The 17,453-nt window shown below is 41.9% G+C and overlaps 1 protein-coding gene across 1 annotated transcript in view; it reads left to right on the top strand.

Annotated features, from left to right (window-relative positions):
* Window positions 1–17,453, top strand: part of LOC143785877 (uncharacterized) — a 30,239-nt gene that overhangs the window by 9,438 nt on the left and 3,348 nt on the right. The window contains exon 2 of the mRNA XM_077275015.1: window positions 3,317–3,425. Coding sequence (XP_077131130.1) covers window positions 3,365–3,425 — 61 coding nt within the window. The 5' untranslated portion in view covers window positions 3,317–3,364. The remainder of the gene's footprint in view (window positions 1–3,316; window positions 3,426–17,453) is intronic.

Genomic DNA, 17,453 nt, shown 5'->3' on the forward strand with positions numbered 1-17,453 from the left:
TCTTATCACCCAGGAAACTCCTCAAATGGAGGGAGAAAAATATTCCTAGCATCCAGTTCATGTATTGTACGAACCAGGACTACGAAGAGGAGGAGAGTTTGTGAAAACATCGGTTACAGGAAGCAGAACCCATCACAGGGACTCAGCAATACCGGACTGTCATCCCAGGTAGTGGAAATAAAGACAGTGACGTCCATGACGTGGTAGAAGGCGGCACAAGATCGGCCATGGATGACACAACTGGTGATGTGACCTGTGAATATGATCGGCGGTGTATCCAAGAAAACCAGACATTGTAAAAGTGAACAAAAATCAGATATAACTCAGGTGGAGCCGAGCACCATGACAGCCGCACATACTCTGACACAGAAGGAAACGGCCATTGCTAGTAAGCGCTTATGGACAAGATTACATTTCACCCACTAGAAGGGACACATTGATGATAGAAGACCAGTGTAAAAACCTACTATTAATTGTTTGATTAGTTCATATTTTATAGAACGAGGATTTAACTACTGTACTATTCTTCTTAAACACTTCAGAAATGACATGTTTAGTGATATAGTAGAAAAAAAATTGTTCCATGTATAAATAGGTGGTAGAAATATTGGTTCTTTTAATCTTGTTTGTAACATATAATTAGGATCAGACTGTATTTAGAAAACCACACTTGAGGATATGACCACCTTTTATCTTTTGGCTTGTTCAATGCATTCAGGTTGAAAATGCTGAGCAAGTTGTTATGGTGATTAAGATGTATTTATTCTGGCACTTCAGTAGTTGTTTTTTTGTGTTTCTTTATTGTTGCATATAAATGTTGAATGCAATAAGTTGTAATTTGAAAAGAAAAAAGGAAGAAACTCACACAGACATAAAATCAGATGATTCAAGGATTAAAAAAAAATACAAATGTGATAGATCCCAAGTTGAATCCTTGTACAAATATAAACAAGGACACAAGTAACACACATGCATGTTTTCACAATTTTAAAAAATACGTTTTTTTCAGAATTGCGCATCAAAATTTTTAATTTGATTTCTCCAAAACAAAATATAAAGAAACATAGTCTTGTGACATATCAAATGAAAGCCGGTACCGTTCTGAGAAAAATGATGCCTCTCCCACCTCTATATCTTAATTCTAGCCCAAGATATGATAAAAAATGTAAAGCCATACCAGGCCAAAATCTGCGCTTTTTCAAAACTTTAAAAATCTGTAAAAAATTAACTGATGAAGAAAAAAATTCTAAACTTTTAATTTGTAATTAACTAAAGTTGTACTTCATAAAAACAAAAAATAAAAAAAATCTAAAGACGTAAGGTAAAAAAAATATTCATATTTGGATCACTTGATATGGAATGACCCTATAGTATAATGGCCCCACATAGTCCTCCATACAATATAATGGCCCCAAGAAGTACTCCATATGGCATGATGGTCCCCACATTAAAAAGAAAAATGCTCCGCTCTCCCCAGTGTTCCAGGCTCGACAGCGAGTACTCTGAAGCTCTTCACTGCACAGCCGGAGCGGAATAGAGATGTTATCGCACCCGCTGCACTGAGACATCAGACGCAGAAGGAGAATTATGGCTGAGATCCCTCATTCATTATTACCTTCAACTGTATCGGAATCCAGGATGCTGAACAGTTGAAGGAGTGATGCCGGGGAGGGGGCAGGGATTGGTGCGAACATCGTGGGCCAAATATAATCACCCTGCCGGACAGATTTGGCCCATAGGCCTGAGTTTAACATATGTGGTTCAAACCATACTGGGCTTCATGGAAATATAAAAAAATGGGTGGACAACTTTTCTCACATGACATTTATATCAGAAATGAATGCCATAAAAAGAAAAAAAATGCTTCCGACCTCACAAAAAAATAGCATGTATCCCAAAAATGCAACATCTCCAGACAAAACATTGCTTAAATAATGCAAAAATAAAACAGTGCGTTTAAACCCCTTAATATGTCTTTCTACTGACCTGAGATATAAGAGACTAGCATCCCCATACAAGTGACAATCCAGCAGCTGTCGGCTGTCCGCTATAGCTGACCACTTGCTGTATCAGCCACGATCAGTGTTGGCAGCGTCCATATCTGGTTATCCTCTTAAGGTACCGTCACATTTAGCGACGCTGCAGCGATCTAGACAACGATCCCGATCGCTGCAGCGTCTCTGTGTGGTCGCTGGAGAGCTGTCACACAGACCGCTCTCCAGCGACCAACTATGCGAAGTCCCCGGGTAACCAGGGTAAACATCGGGTTACTAAGCGCAGTTTTCTAAATGGTATCACTTCTGAGGTTTTTTCCAATATATAGGACCCCCAAAGTCACTTCAAATCTGGACAGGTCCCGCAAAAAAATAAATTTTGTTTATTTCCATGAAAAAAATGATAAATTACTGCTACATTTTTAAACCTCCTAAAAGGCTGACAAAATAAAATAACATTTTATAAATGGTGCTGATGTAAAGCAGACATGAGGGAAATGTTATTTATTAATGTTTTTCTGTGGTATGACAATCTGGATTAAAGGGATAATGATTGAAAGTTTGAAAATTGCAATTTTTTTTTACATTTTTGTAAAATTTCTGATATATTTTATTTTTAGAAATAAACACAAGACATATTAACCTAAATTTATCATTATTATAAATTATAATGTGCCACGAAAAAACATTCTCAAAATCAGTGGGATTTCTTGAAGCATTCCAGAGTTATTACCACATAAAGTGACATTGGTCAGTATTCAAACATTTGTCCCAGTCACTAAGGGGTTAATGAAGGAAATGACTTTGCCATAATGTAATTACTTACAGTAACGCCTGCTTCTATCACTACACGCCGCCGTACTGACTGCGGGCAGCGCCAGTGAGGCGGAGATGTCCGCATTAGTGATGAGCGAGTATACTCGTTTCTTGGGTTTTCCCGAGCACGCTCGGGTGGTCTCCGAGTATTTGTAAGTGCTCGGAGATTTAGTTTTCCTAGCTGCAGCTGCATGATTTCCGACTGTTAGCTTGGTTACATGTGGGGATTCTCTAGCAACCAGGCAACCCCCACATGTACCCAGGCTGGCTAGTAGCTGTAAATCATGCAGCTGTGTCAACAAAATGAAATCTCCGAGCACTAACATATACTCGGAGATCATCCGAGCGTGCTTGGGAAAACCTGAGCAACGAGTATACTCACTCATCACTAGTCAGCATCTTTTGGTGGCTCAGGTGCCCCATGAGCTTGTAGTTAAATCCTCCATCTAGAACATTCCATGTGAGTTTTCTTTCTGTTTGTGACTTCTACATTATTACTTTCACAGCTTTGACATCCAGGCAAATATCTGAAGAATATTGATGTTGAGGCCATAATGGAGAAAGGAGAAAATGATGTGCAGGATCATGAGTGGTGCAAAGAGGACGTTCCTACAGGTAACTGCCCCAGTGAGGAGTCACCATTAAATAAAGCAGAGAATAGTCACATTCTCGTCATTCACCGGACTGGAAAATTGAAGTTTTGTTATGTGTTTTCTCAGTTTTTTTGGCCATAGATTTCCCCATTCAGCTAAAATACAGATTATATAGGGCTGACAATGTAATGGTGCAATATGTAATAAGACCGATTGTGTATCTATAAGGCTAGGTTCACATTGCGTTAGGGCAATCCGTTTAGCGCTAGCGGATTGCGCTAACGCAATGTATTTTTCGGGGCCGCGTTTAGGGGTCGCGTTAACGTCCCCGCTCTCGCAGATCCCCGATCTGCGAGAGCGGGGAACGGACCTTGGGCGCACCGCGGACGCTGCAAGCAGCGTCCGCGGCGCGTCACAAAAGAACTTCACATCGCTAGCGCGAGCCGAAAAAGGCACGCGCTAGCGATGCGCTACAGGCGAAATATACATTGCTGTCAATGGGCGCGCTAACGGACCCGTTGCACGGCGTTAATTGCGACATTTTCGCCTTTGAACGCTGTCCGTTAGCGTGCACACATTAACGCAATGTGAACCTAGCCTAATATAGATTTAAGAATAGACTGGCATGATAGATCATCAAAGACATGACAAACCTCACTGGCAAAGTATCTAGTTTAGTGTTTTACATCATATCCATCATGGTTCTGGTTCCAGGATTAATACATAACCTAAGTAATCTATTTGTTATACTGAACTAGCTGGAGATTAGAAAAAAAAACCTGTTTTATGACAATTGTCTGATAGTCACAGCCAGGAGTAGATTATAAGAGAAAGCAGAGAATTGCTTGGGCTTATCCAGCTTTATATTTGCTCCATGGCCATGACTTCCTAATACACCACCTAGTAGTACTGACACCTGAGCATTTCTCTAGATACAAGTAACACAATATGAGCAAGTCCTGCACTCTGTCACATGGAAGATGGGGTGCCAGTGGTCGATGTGTAGTGTTCACTGAAGAGTAGATATGACTAGCTGAAGAGCCCGGTGTTGCCCGAGCACAGTAACTAACGGTGGTTAGTTATAAGAAATTACAATGATTATATTGCACATAAAACATTTCACATCATACACTCAACACTACAGATTTGCAACACAAATTAACTAAACAATTACCTAAGTATTGATAGTATTTTATTTTCAACTCATTCAAGAGCCTTTTGGATAAACAACATTTTTGGTTTTTCCTTCCGGTGCAAAGATTAACAGATTTTTGGCAGTTCCAACTCTTGAACAGGCCACGTAAAGTTGACCATGAGAAAAGCATGGAGATTGCAAATCGATCCCTACTACTTTCAAGGACTGTCCCTGAGCCTTGTTAATGGACATTGCAAATGCCAGTCCAACTAGAAACTGGAGGTGTTTAAAAACAAAAGTCAAATCAGATGGAATGAGAGGAATTCTTGGAATGAAAAGGTCCTCTCCTTTGGCACATTCTGTTGCTGAGCTGTGTATTTAATTTTGTCCTGTGTGATACTGATACTGTCTCCTGAGCCGTGTATCTAATCCTATCGGGTCATTCCACGTCAAGTGAACCATTGATTTTTACCCCTATATTTTTAATTCTTTTGAGATTTTGTTATTTGGTAATAGTATTTATTTTATTTTTTTATTGATTTTCAAAGTTCGGAAAAAGTGCTAATTTTGGTGTTGCCTGCCGCTACATTTCTCCTCATAACTCAGGCTAGAAAATAGATAGCGAAACAAATTAATCACCATTCTACTCAGAACTGTACAGCCTTTCACCAGATATGTCACAAGAGCATCTTTGATAATATTTTACCCATGCGAATGCAAACGCAAAACCTTAAAACGCATTTCCGAAAAAAAAAAAGCTTAATTTAAAAATTTCAAAAACTGCACGTGTGCCTGCTATGCTCCTAGTCACATCTGTACCAAAATACAAGCTGGGATCGTGATGGGATCATATTTTAAAAAATAAAACTATTACAGTGTCAGTTCAAAAATCTTGAATTCAGATCTGTTCAGCCTGTGGTCTTAAAGTGTGGGGTCTATATTTCCCAAATAATCCATGATTTTTAGATATTACTGTATTATTTTTTTATGTTACAGCTTAGAAGCAGGAGAGGACAGAGGAGAAAGCTTTGTTAGGGCCCAACCTGAGAATGACAAGGGGTAGACAGTTAATGCAGAGCAGATGACAGGCCGGCAGCTCGGGCCTCCACAGGCCATATTCGGACCAAATCTGAACACCTATGCAACTCTTCAAATGGAGAGAGAAAAGATTCTTAACATCCAGTTCATGTATTGTACAAACCAGGACTACGAGGAGGAGGAGAGTTTGTGAAAACATCGGTTACAGGAAGCAAAACCCATCACGGACTCAGCAATACCGCATTGTCATTCCATGTAGTGAAACAGAAATAAAAACAAATATTTTTTCATTCAGCAAAGACCGTGAAGTCCATGAAGTGGTAGAAGGCGGCACAAGATCGGCAATGAATGACATAACTGGTTATGTGACCTGTGAATATGATTGGCACTGGTGGCGGCTACTGGACTCTCCAAAGATTGTGTAAATGAAGAAGTAGAAGTGACTTTTCTGCACCTTCTGGTCCAGCGCCGTCCTTTGTGTATCCAAGAAAGCCAGACATTGTAAAAGTGAACAAAAATCAGATACTGACTCAGGTGGAGCCGAGCACCATGACAGGCTGTGCATACTCTGACACAAAAGGAAATGGCCATTGCTAGTAAGCGCTTATGGACAAGATTACATTTCACCCACTAGAAGGGACACATCTATATATATAATCGTCTAAGGGGTACTTCCGTCTGTCTTTCTGTCTGTCTGTCACAGAAATCCTGCATCGCTGCCGGCCACGACCAATCAGCGACGGGCACAGTCCGGCCGCTTATTCGCCCCTTCCTACTCTGTCAGTGCCCCCTCCAGTCAGCGCTCACACAGGGTCAATGGCTGCATTACACAACGTTACGCCGCGGTGTAACGCAGTCCGTTAACACTGCTATTAACCCTTTGTGACCAACTTTTTACTATTGATGCTGCCTATGCAGCATCAATAGTAAAAAGATCTAATGTTAAAAATAATAAAATAAAAAATGATTATATTCTCACCTTCCGTCCCCTTTCCCGCTGCTCCTTGCGACGCTCTGGTCCATGCATTGCGGTCTCGCGAGATGATGTAGCGGTCTCGCGAGACCGCTATGTCATCATCTCACGAGACCACAATGCATTCTTGAGACCGGAGTGGGCTGGAACCGGGGGCCGATGGAAGGTGAGTATATAACTATTTTTTATTTTAATTATTATTATTATTTTTTTTTTTAACAGGGATATGGTGCCCACATTGCTATATACTACGTGGGCTGTGATAGATACTGCATGGGCTGTGTTATATATTACGTCGCTGTGGTATATATTACGTGGCTGGGCAATATACTACATCGCTGTGCTCTATACTACTTGGCCTGTGTTATATACTGCATGGACTGTGCTATATACTACGTGGCTGTGCTATATACTACGTGGCTGTGCTATATACTACGTGGCTGTGCAATATATTACATGCCTGTGCAATATATTACGTGGCTGGGCAATATACTGCGTGGGCCGTGTTAAATACTGCGTGGGCCGTGTTAAATACTGCGTGGGCCGTGTTAAATACTGCGTGGGCCGTGTTGTATACTGCGTGGGCCGTGTTAAATACCGCGTGGGCCGTGTTATATACTGCGTGGGCCGTGTTATATACTGCGTGGGCCGTGTTATATACTGCGTGGGCCGTGTTGTATACTGCGTGGCTGTGTTATATACACTATGTGGGCTGTATGCTACTTGGCTGTGCTATATCTCTGCATCATGAATCGTGGTATGTGTTAAAGAGGAAGGCCCACTGAGATTCTTTTGCCCAGGGCCCTCAAAAACCTGGAGCAGGCCCTGGCTTCACTGATTGTTCGCAGACGGGCGTGGCCAGTCAGCGACAGGCGCAGTCCGGCCGCGAATTGGCGCGGAATTTGAACCACGCTTCTCTAATTGGTTGCACCCAGCTGGCCGAATCCTGTGTATAAATTGCATTATTCTGATAACTTCATAAATAAACTACCGTATATACTTGAGTATAAGCCAACCCGAGTATACAGTGGGTACGGAAAGTATTCAGACCCCCTTAAATTTTTCACTCTTTGTTTCATTGCTGCCATTTGGTAAATACAAAAAAGTTCATTTTTTTCTCATTAATGTACATTCTGCACCCCATCTTGACTGAAAACAAAAACAGTAATGTAGTAATTTTTGCAAATTTATTAAAAAAGAAAAACTGAAATATCACATGGTCATAAGTATTCAGACCCTTTGCTCAGTATTGAGTAGAAGCACCATTTTGAGCTAGTACAGCCATGAGTCGTCTTGGGAATGATGCAACAAGTTTTTCAGACCTGGAATTGGGGATCCTCTGCCATTCTTCCTTGCAGATCCTCTCCAGTTCCATCAGATTGGATTGTGAATGTTGGTGGACAGATTTTCAGTTCTCTCCAGAGATGCTCAATTGGGTTTAGGTCAGAGCTCTGGCTGGGCCAGTCAAGAATGGTCACAGAGTTGTTCTGAAGCCACTCTTTTGTTACTTTAGCTGTGTGCTTAGGTTCATTGTCTTGTTGGAAGGTGAACCTTCGGCCAAGTCTGAGGTCCAGAGCACTCTGGAAGAGGTTTTTTCCAGGATATCTCTATACTTGGCTGCATTCATGTTATCTTCATTGACAACCAGTCGTTCTGTCCCTGCAGCTGAAAAACACCCCCATAGCAAGATGCTGCCACCACCATGTTTTACTGTTGGGATTGTATTGGACAGGTGATAAGCAGTGCCTGGTTTTGTCCACACATACCACTTAGAATTATCACCAAAAAGGTCTATCTTTATCTCATCAGACCAGATAATCTTATTTTTCATAGTTTGGGAGTCCTTCATGTGTTTTTTAGCAAACTCTGTGGCCTTTCATATGTCTTGCACTGAGGAGAGGCTTCGGTCGGGCCACTTTGCCGTAAAGGCCCGACTGGTGGAGGATTGCAGTGATAGCTGACTTTGTGGAACTTTCTCCCATCTCCCTACTGCATCTCTGGAGCTGAGCTCAGCCACAGTGATCTTGGGGTTCTTCTTTACTTCTCTCACCAAGGCTCTTCTACAAAGATTGCTCAGTATGGCTGGACGGCCAGGTCTAGGAAGACTTCTGGTGGTCCCAAACTTCTTCCATTTAAGGATTAAGGAGGCCACTGTGCTCTTAGGAACTTTGAGCACTGCAGAAATTCTGTTGTATCCACATTCAGATCTGTGCCTTGCCACAATTCTGAGCTCCTTGGCCAGTTCTTTTGACCTCATGATTCTCATTTGGTCTGACATGCACTGTGAGCTGTGAGGTCTTATATAGACAGGTGTGTGCCTTTCCAAATCAAGTCCTATCAGTTTAATTACACACAGCTGGACTCCAATGAAGGAGTAGAACCATTTCAAGGAGGATCACAAGGAAATGGACAGTATGTGACTTAAATATGAGTGTCTGAGCAAAGGGTCTGAATACTTATGACCATGTGATATTTCAGTATTTCTTTTTTATTAAATTTGCAAAAATTTCTACATTTCTGTTTTTTTTTCAATCAAGATGGGGGTTCAGAATGTACATTAATGTGAAAAAAATGAACTTTTTTGAATTTACCAAATGGCTGCAATGAAACAAAGAGTGAAAAATTTAAAGGGATTTGAATACTTTCTGTACCCACTGTAAGCCGACCCCCCCTAATTTTGCCACAAAAAACTGTGAAAACTTATTGACTCGAGTATAAGCCTAGGGTAGGAAATGCAGCAGCTACCGGTGAATTTCAAAAATAAAAATAGATGCTCCATAACGTTCATTATTGCCCCATAGATGCTCCACATAAAACTGCCACATATAATGCTCCATACCGTTGATTATTGCCCCATAGATGCTCCATATAAAGCTGTGCCATATAGAATGCTCTGCACCGTTCATTATGGCCCCATAGATGCTCCATATAAAGCTGTGCCATATAGAATGCTCTGCACCGTTCATTATGGCCCCATAGATGCTCCATATAAAGCTGTGCTATATAGAATGCTCTGCACCGTTCATTATGGCCCCATAGATGCTCCATATAAAGCTGTGCCATATAGAATGCTCTGCACCGTTCATTATGGCCCCATAGATGCTCCATATAAAGCTGTGCTATATAGAATGCTCTGCACCGTTCATTATGGCCCCATAGATGCTCCATATAAAGCTGTGCCATATAGAATGCTCTGCACCGTTCATTATGGCCCCATAGATGCTCCATATAAAGCTGTGCCATATATAATGCTCTGCACCGTTCATTATGGCCCCATAGATGCTCCATATAAAGCTGTGCTATATAGAATGCTCTGCACCGTTCATTATGGCCCCATAGATGCTCCATATAAAGCTGTGCTATATAGAATGCTCTGCACCGTTCATTATGGCCCCATAGATGCTCCATATAAAGCTGTGCCATATAGAATGCTCTGCACCGTTCATTATGGCCCCATAGATGCTCCATATAAAGCTGTGCCATATAGAATGCTCTGCACCGTTCATTATTGCCCCATAGATGCTCCATATAAAGCTGTGCAATATATAATGCTGCTGCTGCAATAAAAAAAAAAATGACATACTCGCCTCTCTTGCTGCCCGCAGCTCCTCAGCGTCCCGTCTCGGCGTCTCTCCGCACTGACTGTTGAGGCAGAGGGCGGCGCGCACACTAGTACGTCATCGCACCCTCTGACCTAAACAGTCAGAGCAAGAGGACGGGAAGACGGAGCGGCGCCCGGTGTGTGGAACGTGGACAGGTAAATATGTAATACTCACCTGCTCCAGGCGAAGGATGAGACTGAATATCGAAAATCACATTTGAGGATATGATCACCTTTTTTCTTTTGGTTTGTTCAATGCATTCAGGTTAAAAATGCTGAGCAAGTTGTGTTATGATGATTAAGATGTATTTATTCTGGCACTTCGGTATTTGTTTTTTGTGTTTCTATATTGTTACATATAAATGTTGAATTCAATAAGTTGTAATTTGAAAAGAAAAAGGGAAGAAAGTCACTCAAACATAAAATCAGATGATTCAAGGCTTAAAAAATAAAATACAAATTTGATAGGTACCAAATTGAATCCCTGTATAAATATAAACAAGAACACAAGTAACACACAGGCATTTTTTCACAAATTTAAAACATACGCTTTTTTAACAGTTGCGCTTCAAAATTTTGAATTTGATTTCTCCAAAACAAAATATAAAGAAGCATAGTCTTGTGACATATCAAATGAAAGCCGGTACCGTTCTGAGAAAAATGATTCCTCTCCCACCTCTTTATCTTAATTCTAGCCCCAGATATGATAAAAAATGTAAAGCCATACCAGGCCAAAATTTGCGCTTTTTCAAAACTTCATTAGTTAATTTTTTACAGACTTCTAAAGAAAAAAATTCCAAACTTTTAATTTGTGATGAACTAAAGTTGTACTAAATAAAAAAAAAAAAATAACCTATAGGCGTCAGGTAAAAAAAATAAATTCATATTTGGATCACTTGATATGGAATTACCCTATCCTGTGTGATACTGGGCTGTGTATCTAATCCTCTCCTGTGTGATACTGGGCTGTGTATCTAATCCTGTCCTGTGTGATACTGGGCTGTGTATCTAATCCTGTCCTGTGTGATACTGTCTGCTGAGCCGTGTATCTAATCCTCTCCTGTGTGATACTGGGCTGTGTATCTAATCCTGTCCTGTGTGATACTGGGCTGTGTATCTAATCCTGTCCTGTGTGATACTGGGCTGTGTATCTAATCCTGTCCTGTGTGATACTGTCTGCTGAGCCGTGTATCTAATCCTCTCCTGTGTGATACTGGGCTGTGTATCTAATCCTGTCCTGTGTGATACTGTCTGCTGAGCTGTGTATCTAATCCCATCCTGTGTGATACTGGGCTCCCCCTGCAGTCTGTGTCAGCACGGTAATAAATTATGCTATTTCCAGCTTTACAGAGGGACAATAACACCATAGAAATGATAAGAATAATAGGCCTCAGTTACCACAACTGTCCACAAGGAAAACTGTTCCTCATAGCAACCAATTACAGCTCAGCTTCTTATAAACAGCTCTGGTGAAATGAAAGCTGCTTAGTGATTGGTTGCCCACACATGCACTCATATTAGATAGATTTCCACAGCACACACCACAGGATGCAATATGGAATCCAATTTTGCTTTATTATTCTAAAACAGTCCAGAAAAAAGCAGTACTAAATGACTATTTGGAATATTCCAACAAGATCCCACCAGTATAATAGGAACACAGCTATAGTAGGAATTAAAACTTAACCTTTATTTTTAAAGGATTTAAAATATCAAAAGAACAAAAAAAAAACAAAAAACACCTCAAACAAGTACCAATTGATACAGCCTGTATGGTAATGTGTCAACTAATGGCACTAATAGATAATGATTGGAACTTTAGTTCTACTTGTAACGTACACTGTCCCAACATGTAGGATACCTATATCAGTACGTGCAAAAACGAATCAGGTAATCCTATTATATAGATATCAACAAGTATCAAAAAAGTATCAAACATTCAATACTTAAGCAGGCGGGATGAAAACAAGATACAGTGAAAATCATAAGAATTAAAACAGGAATGATCTCACCAATTGCCACAGACCAGGTAAATGATGCCCATGATTCGCTGGAGCGGAGAGTTCCATATATCAGCGATGTCGGGAGACAATACCCTGTCAGTCCCTATTGGGCTATCAGTAAAACCTGCGTCCCAGACTCCCGCCCTTACAAGGGCAGTCCACAGCTACCCCTGAGCAAAGTCATGCCCTGCACTCTCCCTATTGAAGTGTCCCGACGCGTTTCTTTGCAGGCCTCATCATCAGGGGACTTGCCTGCTTGGGAGATTAAAGTGCACGAGTGCTATAAGAAGGACAAAAGGACCTGCCACCCTCCTTGCTGTATTGGAGAGAGTGGGAGGAGTCATGAGGTCCACATTATATAGTGAAATGGCGGACATGATTAGCCAATCGGATATTAAGACCCAATCATGTGATCAATAGGTATGGGTCCTTGCTATGTGCGGCGATATTAATGGTGAAAACCAGTAATCAAAAGAGAAACCAGAGACAAAACGACCCACAGGTCACTGCAGTCAGAGTTACCTGTCAGGGAACCGCAGGAAAATCACCGCACTGGTGCCGATGAGATGATCCGTACATGCGCTCTCTGTTAGTGGCGGAAGTCAGCGTAACTAGGATACCAGGACGCCGAGTCGCGTCAGGACCCGACAACTTCCGGTTTCCACGGGAGTGATTGTTACTAAGACGCTCCAGCGCTATACTATATAGAACGCTCAGGCGTCATAAAAAAGCCGATGGAGCGCCCGAAACTCGGCGATCCATCGGTAACAAGAGGACGCTGTAGCGTCATATAATGAACGCAGCAATGCACATATATAAGAAGCAATATTTATAAGGACGCTCAAGCCCCGAATCCCAACAAACTATCAAAAACATTACAACATAAAGCTCATACAGTACAGATGGCTATTTCTGGTTATGGAATAATTAGTATTGTTAAGATATCAAGGCACTATATCACGTTAGAGCCCAGAAAAAATACAATTGTAGCAAGATTAGTGGTATGTTATGGCGCATACAGCGCCTTATTACATTGGAGCGTTACCACCAAAACGCTACGATGCTACAATTAATAGAGATATTATCGCCTCTAGTATCAGGACACGAAGAGAGCCACTTTATGTCTGAGAGTCTCACATCAGGCCACCAAATATGAATAATGATAACAAGTAATATAAATACAATTGAAAATAAGAGGTGACAAAAGGGATTTACAAAGGCTCCATAAACATGTAAACTGATATTAGGACTATAGAGAAGGGAGGGGAAAAGGAAGGGTATTGGCAGAAACAGGTCTACAGAAAACATCCATAATTAATTTGGTCATTAAGACCATGAGGTGAAATGGTGTTCAGATAAAAAATCCATTTCGCCTCTTTTTTTAGGAGCAACTGATCCCAGTTGCCTCCTCGAATGGGCATAGTCACCTTTTCTATGCCCATAAACTGCAGGTGATTGACTTGTCCATTATGTAACTGGTTCACGTGTCTCTCTTTAAGAGTATTCCATCAAGCAGTTTATTAACTGCAGCACGAAAGGGGTCATCTATAGGGTCTCTTGTTCTTGCGGCATGGAATATATAGGAAAAACCATCAGGGAATTCAAAAAGAGAATTGGGGAACATGTGGGCGACGTGCTACACAATAGGGATACACCTGTGTCCCGACACGTGAACCAGTTACATAATGGACAAGTCAATCACCTGCAGTTTATGGGCATAGAAAAGGTGACTATGCCCATTCGAGGAGGCAACTGGGATCAGTTGCTCCTAAAAAAAGAGGCGAAATGGATTTTTTATCTGAACACCATTTCACCTCATGGTCTTAATGACCAAATTAATTATGGATGTTTTCTGTAGACCTGTTTCTGCCAATACCCTCCCTTTTCCCCTCCCTTCTCTATAGTCCTAATATCAGTTTACATGTTTATGGAGCCTTTGTAAATCCCTTTTGTCACCTCTTATTTTCAATTGTATTTATATTACTTGTTATCATTATTCATATTTGGTGGCCTGATGTGAGACTCTCAGACATAAAGTGGCTCTCTTCGTGTCCTGATACTAGAGGCGATAATATCTCTATTAATTGTAGCATCGTAGCGTTTTGGTGGTAACGCTCCAATGTAATAAGGCGCTGTATGCGCCATAACATACCACTAATCTTGCTACAATTGTATTTTTTCTGGGCTCTAACGTGATATAGTGCCTTGATATCTTAACAATACTAATTATTCCATAACCAGAAATAGCCATCTGTACTGTATGAGCTTTATGTTGTAATGTTTTTGATAGTTTGTTGGGATTCGGGGCTTGAGCGTCCTTATAAATATTGCTTCTTATATATGTGCATTGCTGCGTTCATTATATGACGCTACAGCGTCCTCTTGTTACCGATGGATCGCCGAGTTTCGGGCGCTCCATCAGCTTTTTTATGACGCCTGAGCGTTCTATATAGTATAGCGCTGGAGCGTCTTAGTAACAATCATTCCCGTGGAAACCGGAAGTTGTCGGGTCCTGACGCGACTCGGCGTCCTGGTATCCTAGTTACGCTGACTTCCGCCACTAACAGAGAGCGCATGTACGGATCATCTCATCGGCACTAGTGCGGTGATTTTCCTGCGGTTCCCTGACAGGTAACTCTGACTGCAGTGACCTGTGGGTCGTTTTGTCTCTGGTTTCTCTTTTGATTACTGGTTTTCACCATTAATATCGCCGCACATAGCAAGGACCCATACCTATTGATCACATGATTGGGTCTTAATATCCGATTGGCTAATCATGTCCGCCATTTCACTATATAATGTGGACCTCATGACTCCTCCCACTCTCTCCAATACAGCAAGGAGGGTGGCAGGTCCTTTTGTCCTTCTTATAGCACTCGTGCACTTTAATCTCCCAAGCAGGCAAGTCCCCTGATGATGAGGCCTGCAAAGAAACGCGTCGGGACACTTCAATAGGGAGAGTGCAGGGCATGACTTTGCTCAGGGGTAGCTGTGGACTGCCCTTGTAAGGGCGGGAGTCTGGGACGCAGGTTTTACTGATAGCCCAATAGGGACTGACAGGGTATTGTCTCCCGACATCGCTGATATATGGAACTCTCCGCTCCAGCGAATCATGGGCATCATTTACCTGGTCTGTGGCAATTGGTGAGATCATTCCTGTTTTAATTCTTATGATTTTCACTGTATCTTGTTTTCATCCTGCCTGCTTAAGTATTGAATGTTTGATACTTTTTTGATACTTGTTGATATCTATATAATAGGATTACCTGATTCGTTTTTGCACGTACTGATATAGGTATCCTACATGTTGGGACAGTGTACGTTACAAGTAGAACTAAAGTTCCAATCATTATCTATTAGTGCCATTAGTTGACACATTACCATACAGGCTGTATCAATTGGTACTTGTTTGAGGTGTTTTTTTTTTTTTTTTTGTTCTTTTGATATTTTAAATCCTTTAAAAATAAAGGTTAAGTTTTAATTCCTACTATAGCTGTGTTCCTAAAACAGTCCAGACCACAGACATAGACATGTAATTATAGATGTTAGTATAGACATTACTTGTACCTGAGTCTGCTGACCGCACTGTCTCTGAAATCCACCATAGCCATGAGGGTCCGGCCAATCATTCATCTATTTTCTATGGGAAAAGAGAACAAAGCTTCTCCCATATCATGAATCAGTGATTGTTACAGGTCATTACCTGCCTGTGTAAATGAACCTCTAAAGATAACCTGTCAGCTACAAAAATGCGATTTAAGGTACCGTCACACTAAGCGACGCTGCAGCGATAGCGACAACGATGCCGATCGCTGCAGCGTCGCTGTTTGGTCGCTGGAGAGCTGTCACACAGACCGCTCTCCAGCGACCAACGATGCCGAGGTCCCCGGGTAACCAGGGTAAACATCGGGTTGCTAAGCGCAGGGCCGCGCTTAGTAACCCGATGTGTACCCTGGTTACCAGCGTAAAATGTAAAAAAACCAAACAGTACATACTTACATGCGTCCCCCGGCGTCCGCTTCCTGCAATGACTGAGCGCCGGCAGTAGCAGGGCAACAGCGGTGACGTCACCGCTGTGCTGTGCTTTCACTTTCACTTTACGGCGCTCAGTCAGTGTGGGAAGCGGACGCCGGGGGACGCATGTGAGTATGTAGTGTTTGTTTTTTTTTACATTTTACGCTGGTAACCAGGGTAAACATCGGGTTACTAAGCGCGGCCCTGCGCTTAGTAACCCGATGTTTACCCTGGTTACCAGTGTAAAATATCGCTGGTATCGTTGCTTTTGCTGTCAAACACAACGATACACGGCGATCGGACGACCAAATAAAGTTCTGAACTTTATTCAGCGACCAGCGACATCACAGCAGGATCCTGATCGCTGCTGCATGTCAAACTAAACGATATCGCTAGCGAGGACGCTGCAACGTCACGGATCGCTAGCGATATCGTTTAGTGTGACAGTACCTTTACCTGCAGGTATACTGGTTATCTGTAAGTAAATAGTATTTAAAGCAGTTGGGCTGTTTTACTGGGAGAGCGGCTACCAGGAGAAATGGAAATATGTTCCTTGCAGCTTCTCGCTTAACCCCTTACTGACATTGAGTGTAATGGTACTCCGATCTCAGTATCCCTCCCTTTGATGTTGGCTCCGGCGGTGAGCCCCACATCTTTCCCGGGACATGTCTGCTGTTTTGAACAGCTGACGTGTGCCCGCAATATCCGCGGGTGGAATCGCGATTCACCTGCTTCTATTAACTAGTTAAATACCTCTATCAAACTCTTGACAGCGGCATTTAAATGGCGCTTCCTACACTCGTGCCAGAAATACGCACACCGGTGACCCCGTCACGTGATCGGGGGTTACCGGTTCATCAGCATGACAACCAGAGGTCTCCTGGAGACCTCTCTGGTTGTCAGTGCCGGATTGCTGTGAGCGCCACTCAGTGGTCTGCGCTCATAGAAAGACAGTAATTCAGCTACATAGAGGCGAACTGATCATCGCCTCTATGTAGGTGAGTCGATCGGGTTGTTTCAGCTTCTAGCCTCCCATGGAGACTATTGAAGCATGCCAAAAGTAAAAAGAAAAATGTTTTTAAAAATATTAAACATTTAAAAAAAAAAAAGATCAAATCCCCCTCTTTTCGCCCCATTCAATATAAAAGAAAAAAAATCAAACCTACACATATTTGGTATCGCCGAATTCAGAATCGCCCAATCTATTAATAAAAAAAAAAAAAGAATTAACCTGATCGCTAAATGGCGTAGCGAGGAAAAAAAATCTAAATGCCACAATTACGTTT

This window comes from Ranitomeya variabilis, chromosome 7, assembly GCF_051348905.1.
Source record: "Ranitomeya variabilis isolate aRanVar5 chromosome 7, aRanVar5.hap1, whole genome shotgun sequence".
NCBI classification, from domain to species: domain Eukaryota; kingdom Metazoa; phylum Chordata; class Amphibia; order Anura; family Dendrobatidae; genus Ranitomeya; species Ranitomeya variabilis.